At 51.9% G+C, this 11,268-nt stretch overlaps 1 protein-coding gene across 1 annotated transcript in view; it reads right to left on the reverse strand.

Moving 5' to 3' along the window:
• Positions 1–8,277: 8,277 nt before the first annotated feature.
• Positions 8,278–11,268, reverse strand: part of BPI (bactericidal permeability increasing protein) — a 38,110-nt gene continuing 35,119 nt past the window's right edge. The window contains exons 11-13 of the mRNA XM_030887069.2: positions 10,966–11,029; positions 9,615–9,691; positions 8,278–8,463 (exon numbers count right to left, since the gene is read on the reverse strand). Of these exons, the coding sequence (XP_030742929.2) occupies positions 8,425–8,463; positions 9,615–9,691; positions 10,966–11,029 (180 nt within the window). The 3' untranslated portion in view covers positions 8,278–8,424. The remainder of the gene's footprint in view (positions 8,464–9,614; positions 9,692–10,965; positions 11,030–11,268) is intronic.

The following is an 11,268-nucleotide window of genomic DNA, read 5'->3' on the forward strand; positions in this document are numbered from 1 at the left end:
CACCTGTCCTCTACCTAGTCTTCTGTAATGCTAACTTTCTAAGTGAGCAGAGTACAATCAACAAACCTAAGCAATGAACCTTGGTACAATACTGTGTCTTAAGCCACAAACCAATTTCTTTTTTACCAGTTTTCCTCTTAATGTCCTTTTTCTGTGCCAGCACCCCCAGGACCCCAAGGTGCGTTTCCCCATTGCATCTCTCTCCTTTGTCTCCTTCCATCGGAGAGTTTCTCTGTTTCTTGGCCTATCGTGGTGTGGACACTTGACACGTTTGTGTCAATTATTTATTTATAAACACACTTCTTGTGAAGCGTGTCCCTCCCTGTGGAATTGCTTGGCTCTGCCCTCGGAGTTAGATCGGGGGCAATGCATTTTTGGCAAGGCGGCCGCAGAAATGTGATGTATCTCCTCAGGGGTTCACTCTGGCACTGTGTGGTCTTGCTGCTGATAGTGACCTTGATCGCTAAGGTGATGTCTGCTGGGTTTCTCCACTGTCAATTTACCATTCCCCCTTCTGTAATTAATAAGGATCTTGAGACTATACAAATGCCCTCTTTCTCCTCAAACTTTTGCCCCTACATTTTGCTATTCACTGGTTTAACTTTACACACAACCATTATTTCCTAATGGTGATTTGATACCCCTTTCTTTCCTTCCATGTTAATTGGAATTCTTTTGTTAGGAGTGGTCCTTTTGCCCCTGTCTATTTGCTTCAATTACTTGTAGACATCAGCATGGACTCATGGGTATTTATTACATATATCCATTGTTTTCATGACCGATACCGGATTGTTCTCTGAAGGTCCTACCTACCATCTGTTGGTGGTGCAAACAGATGGTGCCGGGCTACTAACCTCAGGTTGGCAGTTCAAACCCATCCAGCGGGGCTGTGGCAGAGAAACCTGGCTGCCTGCTGCTTCTTTGGCAATTAGAGCCAAGCCAATCCCACGGAGCAGACCTGCTCTAACATTTGGGGTGCCAGGATCCCGGATCAGCTGGGCAGCAGTGGGTTTAGTGTGGTTTGGGGCTCTTCTCTGCCCTCATTCATCTTCTCCCTCGGCAGCTCCTTGCTCAGGAGCAGAGGCATGGGGGCGTCACCAGGCAGTTCCTGTGCGCCATTGCTGCTGCCGCTGCCAGCTGTGAGAGATCACCCAGCAAGTGCAAAGGAACATTTTCCAAGGGTCAAGGCAGATGGCGCGACCTTGCTCTGCTGAGTGTCGAAAGGAGGAGAACCTGGGATGGGGGTGGGGGTGACTTTGAGCACACCACAGGCCAGCTTTCAACGGGGAAGGCCAGGAGGCCTCTACGGTCATTTCCAGGCGGTGCTATAAAGTGTTCAACCGAAGACTCGTGTACTTGGCTGGGGCTTTTGAGTTGCTATTAAGGTAAGGAGGAGTGGCACAGTGCCTTACTAAGAGCAAGTAATGGTAATTCAGCAGTTTGAATCCACCAGCTGCTCCAAGGGAAACAGATGAGGTTTCCTACTCCTGATGAGAGCTACCCTCTTGGAAACTCCCAGGGGCCGTCCTATTCTGGCTTATAGGTGGCTCTGTATGGGCATCCACTGGATGGCAGTAGGTGGGGACTACCGTAAGGTTGTTTAAAGGGTGAGAGTCAGATGTTTGGGCAGGGGTGCCATTTCCATGCTTGCCATAGGACCTAGTTTCTGTAGCATCACCTCTGCCTGGGAGGTTGATCCCTAGGGATGGCTTGGCCTGACTCCCGCCCTCCATGCTGGGCCAGAGCAGCTGAAGAGCACATCCCTGCTCTGCTCCCTCCTTGCTCTGAGTATGGCAGTTCCAGCCATGGTTCCACTGCCCCCAACACCTCTTAGCTGCAGCTCTCCATCGGCTCAGAGATTCTCTGACTCCCACTTTGCACATGAAGTCATCGAGGCCCAGAGAGTTAAGCGGATGACGCAAGGTCACAGCCAGTAAAGAACAGACCTGGCATGTAAACTTCACTGTCTTGGGCCATGCTCGGAACCATTATGCCATGAACTTGTCAATGGGCCACGGGTTCCTCCCAAAGACCTCACCCCAGGGCTCTGGGCAGTTTTCATCCCTACTTTGCAGAGGAAAGAGTAGAGGACCAGAGAGGTTAATTAACATTTAGAAAGCCATGCACCCCAGGCCTGGTTTGACATGTGAACAGATCTCCATGGACTGACTCCAGTGGGTTGAGCAACTTTGGGTAGACCAGGCAACACCTCTAAGCCCCAGGCTTCTCATCTGGACCATCAGAGCCATCACAAAGGTGAAATGGGATGACATCTGTATACAGGTAGGCCCAGGGCAGGGCAGCGATTCCACTCATGACCACTGGTACCCACCCACTGCCATCGGTTCCAACTTATAGTGACCTCACACAGGATTGCTGAGACTGTAACACTTTGCAGGAGTAGACAGCCTCCTTTCTCTTCCACAGAGTGGCTGGTGGTTGTTTCCAACCATCGACCTTGAGGTTAAAACCCAATGTGCATCTCACAGCGCCACCAGAGTTGTCCAAATGGTGAACAAGACTCTGCAGTACACTCCCCCCACACACCCCCACACACTAGGGCACCACTCCCTCCTATCGAGCCAATCCTTCTATGAAGTCAAGGGCCTTGAAAACGCTAGCATTTCTAAAAAGGGAGCCCCAAGAGGCCATTGCTTACCCCAGAAAAGAAGCATCTCCAATGGTGAGCTTTGAGGCAGCCGAGCGAAAGCAATTGTTTTTTCAATTCACTCATTTAAAGAGTGCAGTTCAGCGGTCTTTAGCGCCCTCAGAGGGCTGTGCAATGGCCGCCACAATCTAATTTTAGATCGCGGTCAGCACACAGGAAGGGAGCCTGTGCACATGAGCAGTCACTCAGAGCCAGCGACACTTGGTGTGAAAGGAGAGCTGTCCTCACCGCGGTGTTGTGGGCATTTCGCAGAGCACGTGCTGTGTCCTGGGCTTCCTGCTCCACCGCTCGAACCCGCTGCCTCTGCTATTGCCTGGAGGAGCTCCCCAAGGCAAGGAGTGCTCGAGGGGCAAATAACCCTCCTTGTTTTCATCGTCCATGTTTCTCCATCGAGAGTGGGGCAGGGGTTACCTCTCTCTTTGGGGTGGGGGGGGGTGTAGGTGGGGGAGAGGGCCCACTATCCCCAAAGAGGATGAGGGGAGAGGAAGTGAGCGTGGCAAAGGCAGGACTGTGTCCCGTATTTATCGGTTCTTCTCACGGGGTGAGGGTGAGGGTAGGGGGCTGGCGCGGAACCTGTGTATGGGGTCGTGTCATTCTCTTCTTCAAAGCTCTCCAGTGGCTTCCCACAGCGTTTGGAACAAAACCCAGAGTCCTTAATAGCCTTCACGGCCACTCAGCCTCAACGCGGGCTGTGCTCCATCACGCCACCTTCCCTCCCGTTTCCCTGGGCACTTTTTTCCTTCCTATTCAGGACTTTTGCTAACTTTTGTGCAAACCAGGAAAAGGCTCACCTTGCTGGTGGACAAGCAAGAAAGAGTTTTATTCCCCCTAGTTGGTACTTTTTTCCAGTGCCCCACTTAATGTAAGTGCACCCAGCAGTCCTGTCTTGAATACACCCTTAGGTGCTGTTGAGTTAGCGCTGACTCTCCTGGTGCCTGATATATAACAGAACAAAACGTTGGCTGATCTGATGCCATTTTAGTGATCTTTGATATGTTTAAGTCCACCGATGTGGCTATCTGTTGTGTCAATCCATCTCCTTGAGGGCTTTCCTTGTCTGTTGTGTCTGTTGTGTCAATCCATCTGTTGAGGGTTTTCTGTTGTGTCAATCCATCTGTTGTGTCAATCCATCTCACTGAGGGCTTTCCTTGTCTTACCTGGCTCTCTTTTACCAAACATCAAGGTCTTTTCTAGGGATTGGTCTTTCAACAAGCTCATGAAGCACTGGAAGCATTCATTTATCTATGCTAGGAAATGTGGAATACAGCTACTTGGCCAACTGACTGGAAGAGGTCCATATTTGTACCCATTCCAAAGAAAGGTGAGCCCTCAGAATGCTCAAATGATAGAACAATATCATTGATATCACATTCAAATAAAATGTTGCTGAAGATCATCTGGTAATCGTTGCAGCAGGACATTGACAGTGAGCTGACATTGGTTCAGAAGAGGGCAGGGAATAAGGAATATCATTGCTGGGGTTAGATGGATCTTGGGTGAATGCAGAGAAAACCAGAAAGATGTTTACTTGTATTTTATTGACTATGCCAGGGCATTGGACAGCGCACATCATAACAAACTGTGGGTAACCTTGAGAAACATGGGAATTCCAGAACACTTCATTGACCTAATATGAAACTTGCACATGAATCAAGAGGCAGTTATGTGAACAGAACAAAGGAATACTGCATGGTTTAAAATCAGGAAAGACGGGCATCAGGGTTGCATCCTCTCCCCATATTTATTCAATCTGTATGCCAAGCAAATTATCCGAGAATCTGCATGATATGAAGAGAGGATGGCATCAGGATTGGAGGAAGGTTTATTAACAACCTGTGATATGCAGATGACACAACTTTGCTTGCTGAAAGTGAGGAAGACTAGAAGCACTTGCTGATGAAGGTCAAGGATTGTCGATTTCGGTATGGATTACAATTTAATGTAAAGAAGACCCAAATCCTCACTACTAAACCAATCGGCAACATCATGATAAATGGAGAAAAGATTGAAGTTGTCAAGGGTTTCGTCTTGCTTGGATCCACTGTCAATGTTCATGGAGGCGCAGTCAAGAGATCCCAAAATACATCACATAGGTAAATCTGTTCCATAAGACCTCTTTAGAGTATTGAAAAGCAAGGATGTTAACTTTGAGGATTAAGGTGCACCTGATCCGAGCCATGTATCCCACCCCCCCAACAGTTTTATTGGCACATAATTTACTACAATTCTAATTAGTCAATGATATTAAGGAGAATTGCACAATCATTACCACAACAATTTTAGAACATTTCCTCCACCCCCTCGCATGGTTAAATAGCTTTTTAAATGAGGTGTGCATTTCCAGTCAGTTCTAGTGCTCCCTCTCCCCCCTCGCCTTCGTTATCTACTCCTGAAATTCCCTTTCTCTCCCGACCACCTGCCCCTGCATCCCCTGTCAACCGTTGTATCAGTTATCATCACTGTGCATCCACTAGCATCTCCTGTGCTTCATAAACTGGGAAACCCAACCGAAACAATAAGAAACAAAATCGAACTAAGGTGGTAAGGATAAAATAATAATAATATAAAGACAACAATACAAGTAATGAGTCAGAAAGAAAAGAACCCCCGCCAACATTCAAACAGCAGGGAAGAAACTTCTATCGTGGAACAAGTAAGAGAGACTTGCACCCAGAACAAATGGAGGTCAGATCTATAGGGAGGTCAGTTGACCAAGTATTGAGTTTGAACCAAGTCAGGTTATTTTCAATTGCCTTATATGCCTGTGAAAAGTGGACATTGAATAAAGCCCGTAGAAGAATCGATGCTTTTGAATTGTGGTGCTGGGGAAGAATATTCAAACTACCGTGGCCTGCTAAAAGGACAACCAACCTGTCTGAAGAAATCCAGGCAGAGTGCTTCTTCGAGGCAAGGATGGTGCGACTTGTCTTACACACATGTTGTCAGGAGAGACCATTCCCTGGAGAAGGATGGCATGGTTGGTAAAATAGAAGGGAAGCAATACAGAAGAAGGCTCTCAGGGGGACGGTGGACATTGTGGCTGCAACAATAGGCTCGAGCACGGGAAGAGTTGTGACAATGGTGCAGGACCAGGCCATGGTTCGTTTTGCTATGCATCAGGTCGCTACGACTCACAACTGACTTGACGGCACCTAACAACAACAAGAGCAACAACAACAGCCTGTCCAAGTAAGAGCCTGTCCTCACTTCTAAAGATAATTCCAGTTAAGAAATCAAATGATGTATTACATTGGGCTCACGATGACTCCGTAGGACAGATCAGAGCTGACCCTGTGGGTTTCTGAGGCTGTAAATCTTACAGGAGCCGAAAGCCTCACCTTTATCCCGCGAAGTAGCTGGTGGTTTCAAACTGATGACCTTGTGGATCGTGGCCATGAGTCAGAGTTGATGCAGCGGCTGTGAGTTTGGTTGTTTTCAGTGACTACATTGGGCACCTCTCCCGCGCAAGACCTTCTTTAAAATGGTCAAGGACACAGAGGTCACACTGAGGACTCAGAGGGTTGCCTAGCCCCGGCCAGGATACTTTCCATGGACTCAGATGCCTGGAAAGCTGAACAATGAGTAAGGAAAACCAGAGCAGAATCGGTGCCTTGGAACAATGCTGTTGGCAAAGAATTGCCAAAGGAACACCGGCTGCCGAAGAACAAGCAAATCTGTCTGGGAGGCAGTTCGTCCAGAATGCTTCTGGGAAGCAAGGATGGAGAGGCTTGGTCTCACCAATGTGGCATTTTATCAGCGGGGGACGACCCTCAAGGAGATGGATCAACACCGTGGCTGCAAGCACAGGTTCAAGCACAACGCTGTGCACATGGCTCGGGACTGGGCGGTGTTTCCTTCTGCCGTCCACGGGGAGGCTATCAGTCAGAGACAACGTGACAGCACCGTACAGCTACCAAGACGATGCATTCACCCTTCTGGCTGTCCCTGCTTGGTATATTTAATATTCTCTGTCAAGAGCACCATTCAAATATATCAGTTCTGCCCTCTTTTTTTTTTTTTTCATTGTGCAGTTTGGGACTTCCGTCGGATGCTGTGCCTCGAATAAGCCAAACAGACGAGATTTCGACCTCTCGGAGGATGGAAAGGGCATGGGCTCTGGTGACGAGTGCCAATCCCAGCTCAGCCAGCGCCTGCTGTGCTGGGATCCGGGAAATTGACTCAGTAAGCAGGGCTAACAATCCCGTCTTTGGGGAATGAGGGGTGCCGTGCAGATTCGGTGAGGATGAAATGGGCCCTTGCCTTCCCATGTAGCTCCAGGGTCTTTACCTCCATGGAGCAGGAAATCAATCATGTTGACAGAGCCGTGGACAATTCCCCTTAAAACAAAAACCAACCAGCAAAGCCTTTCATCTGCCTTTCCTTGTTATGAATGCTTTGTGTCCCCCCCCCTTTTTTTTAACCACCACCACCGGGCTGACCTCTGAAGGGCAGCACCCACAGATTTCTAATTTGTGCTTGTCCCCTTCCACCTGGCTTTCTCCAGTTCTCTCACAAGTCTCCGTACATTCTCTTTAAAGCAAAATCTGGTCACGCCACCCCACTCTGCATCTCCTCCTTCCCCCCCTCTGGTCTGGTGGCTCATTCTGCTTGGCCTCAGCCCCAAATGCCACCCTCCACGACCCACCGCAGCGCCCACGTGAATCAATGCTGCCCCTTGTCCCTGAGTCGGCTCAGGTTTGTGTGGAACAGAGCAGCAGGTGGCCAGGCCCTGTGACATCTGTGTGACATTGATACGTGCCAGCCCCTTGTGAAGCCCTCTCACTGCTGAGGGATCCCCCCTTGGGTGTCAACCGTCTGCGTTACCACGTATGGTGCCCTGTTCGAGTGACTGTGTTTGTTTTTCCTGGTGACGTGGCCAAAGTTAAGTGAGATGATGTCTTTCCATCTCCACTTCAAGGAGCGGGGTTTGCACAAACCCCATCTGAGGCTCCATGGAGGGATACCACACCAGCCCCTACCCCCACCCCCACCCCCCACCCCCAGGAGACACACCAAAAGCCCAAAGAGAGTCGGCGCCCGAAGAGCCACTGAAAAGGGCCAAGGGTGTCATTAAAGCATCTGTCCCCTGGCCCAGAGTTCTGCTTTGGGCACAGTGGCTGTGTCCGAGAACGTGGAGTCCGCGTGTGGAGCAGGGGAGACGGCTGTGCGGCAGATCCTTGCAGCAGCAACACTGAGGGGGCGGGCGACAAGGGCTAAGGGTCTCCCCGGGGCGACCACGGGGGCCCGCGCCGGACTCACCGTTCGAAAGCGCCACCGTGCGGCAGCAGCAGGAACAGCCACTCAGTGAGCCGGCGGGCTCCACGAAGCAGCTCTCCTGAGATTTGGCAGCAAGATGCACGCACCTCCATCTACTGATACGGCCAGGTGGAGGCTCACGGGATTAACTAGAGGGCTGGCAAATGAGGGGATTCTCACTGTGGACCTGTAGTCTAGATTTGCACTGCCGGCCACACTGGGAAAAAGAGCCCGTGCTTGAACGAATGAACGCAAACATACAGAACAACTGCTAGCACTCCGAATGCTGCAAGAAAACCAAGCCAAACGGAAACCCAGAAGTTGGGGTGTGTGTGTTTATTCTGTAAGACGGTGGTTATAACTGACAGCCGTGCGCTGCTGGTGGCAAAGACTGTGCAGCTCGACCCGTTGAAGAGTCCTGGAAGCCTCCGGGAGGTCCGGGCAGGGTCTGCAGGTCCTTAGCGTGGAGGCTGGCAGCCCCTTCCTCTCTGTGCGGCTAGTTAGCCAGAGTGAAGGTTTGCCCCCAACAGCAGGAACCCCTGGGGAGAGAAGAGGATGGCTTCACCAGTGGGAAGTGCACCCCTTCTCTGTGAGTGGGGGGATGCTGGGCTCCAAACACAGAGACCCTGGGGGGTTGCCGTTGGGGAAGGCGAGAACAAATGAGGTCTGAGTGCTGACAGAGAGGCAGGGGTGGGCAGGAGCACAGGGAAAGGGAGGGAGGTGGGGGGAGAGACCCCTGGGCTGGGCTGGAGCCTTCTTTGTCATCCCTGGCTTGTGGCAGCTCCAGGGAGCCCTGATGCTCATCAAAGCCACTTCCCTTAGTTCCAGAATGCAAATAGTGCCAGAGGATGGAAGGTGGTGGTGGCTGTGGTTTTTGAAAGGGATGAACTTGGTGAAACTCGGGGGCCCTGGAAGATGTGCTTCCTCTGCCTCCTCGGCGATTGTTCTATAACTTCTCAGCTCATTGGCTCCCTGGTCTAGATTGCTGGGGTAGGAGGGTCTGGACTTGGTGGGGAGGGGACGGGTGGCACCAGAGGGCCGAATCCTAGGCAGTCCCAGGAAGGCCACAGGGAGGGCTACAGGGAAGTCCAAGTCAGGAACCAACGGCCGGTGATGGTTTTTCTGCAGGGACACCAGCTCCTCTGGGACATGCTGGGTCCAGAGGTCCTGTTGTGGGGGCACTGAGGAAGCTGGCAGATGTTGTGAAGAAAGCAGAGGCCGGGAGCATCGGCGGACAGTGGGGGGCGTAAAGAAAGCACCGGCGCCCAAGGTGAGTTGATGGTCCCCTGGAGAACCCCAGCTGGTCAGTGGTCGGGTGAAGCCATGGGGGAGACAGTCAAGACCCAAAGAATTCCTTTAGAAGGTGGACACCATTCAATGGCTGGCAAACATCTATGATGCCCCTCTGTGGTTCCAGGTGCAATGGGTATCACGTGCCAGCCTCAGTGGGACTCTCTGGCCACCAAGGGAGTTCCAAGTGAGGTGTGGGAGCAAGGCCGCCGATGGAAAGCAGCAGGGAGCCTGAGTCGAGGTGAGCTTCATTTAGCTGCTCTGTGTCTTTGGTCATGTGAACAAACCTTTCTGGGCCTTCATCTCTTCTTCTCTAATCACACCCCAGAGTGGTTGTAAGGGTACTCGAAAGGCTGCTGCTGTTGGGCGTGGTTCAGTGGAGAGGACTCTGGGGACTCACCTGGTGAGGCTGGAGCACTGGGTTGGAGAGCGAGATCTGAGCGGGCAGTGGGAGGGGGACACCATGCCGTAGCCTCTCTGCAACAGAGACCAATGGTGAGAACCAGGGAGGGGCGGGCACAGGCTTGCGAGGGAGTCGGGCCCTGCTTCTAGTAAGTCCTGGCACGGGCTGACCTCTGCCTACTGCCCACACTCCGCACACCCGGGGGCTTTCCTGCCCTGGTGTCTTCGAGCCCACGCCAGGGCTACGTGGGCCTCCTCGCCACAACCACCTTCTGGAGGGTGGCTCTGCTGCTGGTGTCTGTGTGCTGAGTGGCAGCCAAGGGTGGCGGGGCAGTGGACAGAGCGATTAGAGGGGTCCACGTGGGTGCTCACCAAGCCCTTGGCAATTAGGACAAAGCCAGAGATGGGTGTGGACCAAAGGCCAGCCCCCTTCATACTGCCATGTCTCGCATGGGACGCCAGTGAGCCAAACTCACTGCATCCAGTCCCTTCCAACTCATCGCCACCTATGGACAGCAGAGCTGGTCCGTGGGTTCCTGAGGCTGTCAATCTGTATGGAAGCAGACAGCCTCGCGTTTCTCCTGTAGAACAGCTGTGGGCTCAAACTGCTAACCTCGTGGTTAGTAGCCCAACATGTGCCATCAAACCAAAACCAAAACTAAAACTCACTGCCATCTAGTAGATACCAAGACATAGGGTAGAATGGCCCCCTGTGGGTTTCTGAGGCTGTAACTCTTGACAAGCATCGAAAGCCTCATCTATCTCCTGAGGAACTTCTGGTAGTTTCAAACTGCTGACCTTGCAGGTAGCAACTCAACACATACGCACCACGGCACCAAGGCTCTCTAACTTGAACCTGGTAACTAGGACGCTGTATTGTGGGAGGGAGATGGTTGAGCTTTATTCAGTATTTCCAAACAGCCTAGTCATGCCAGTAGGTCTCTACTTGCATGTGGTCCCTGGCTCTGCAAAGCTAGGGACAGGCCTGCCTCAAGCTCTTGCCAGCTTGAAGAGGTTAGCAGGAGGCTCCCTGGCTTCAGAGCTGGGATCCAACCCAAGCTCCCCCGTGCCCTGCTCTGTGACCTGGAGGAAGTTCCTTCACTCTGTGCTTCTGTTGCCTACCGTGATGATCAGGCATGGTTGACAATTCTCATGCTTGGGCGGCCGTGGTAAGCAGGATAGGAGTTAACGGATGGACTCATGTCGAGTCCCTTTCCCTGTCCCCTTTCTAAGTCAGATGCCATTTGAGTTTCCAGACTCCCAACCTGGGGACCAGCTATGAGTGTCCCCACCCATGCCCCGCTGCCCCCTCTAGGATGGAAGAACAAAGCATCCTCCAGAGCTCTTACCGTTCACCCTGGGAAGCACAGTGGTGACCACATAATAGTTCATGGTAGCCTGCAACAACCGGGCCTGAAATCGGGGGGAGAGGCCAGAGCACTGTGGGTCAGCCGTCCTCCGCCCACCCTAACCCCCTTCAAGTCACTGCGGAGACCACTGGGAGAAGGAGGCAAAGGGGTGCCGGGAAAATGGTATTCTGATCAAGGTCACAGGAGGACGGAACTTGTTCAAAGAGATGCAGATGCCCACAAACGCTTTTGAATGGCTGGGTGCAGGGTGCACGGTACACGGTACAGGTGGGGGTGGGGGGG

Source organism: Echinops telfairi, unplaced genomic scaffold, assembly GCF_000313985.2.
Source record: "Echinops telfairi isolate 266 unplaced genomic scaffold, ASM31398v2 ScPeMD7_5592;HRSCAF=6446, whole genome shotgun sequence".
In the NCBI taxonomy this organism is placed as follows: domain Eukaryota; kingdom Metazoa; phylum Chordata; class Mammalia; order Afrosoricida; family Tenrecidae; genus Echinops; species Echinops telfairi.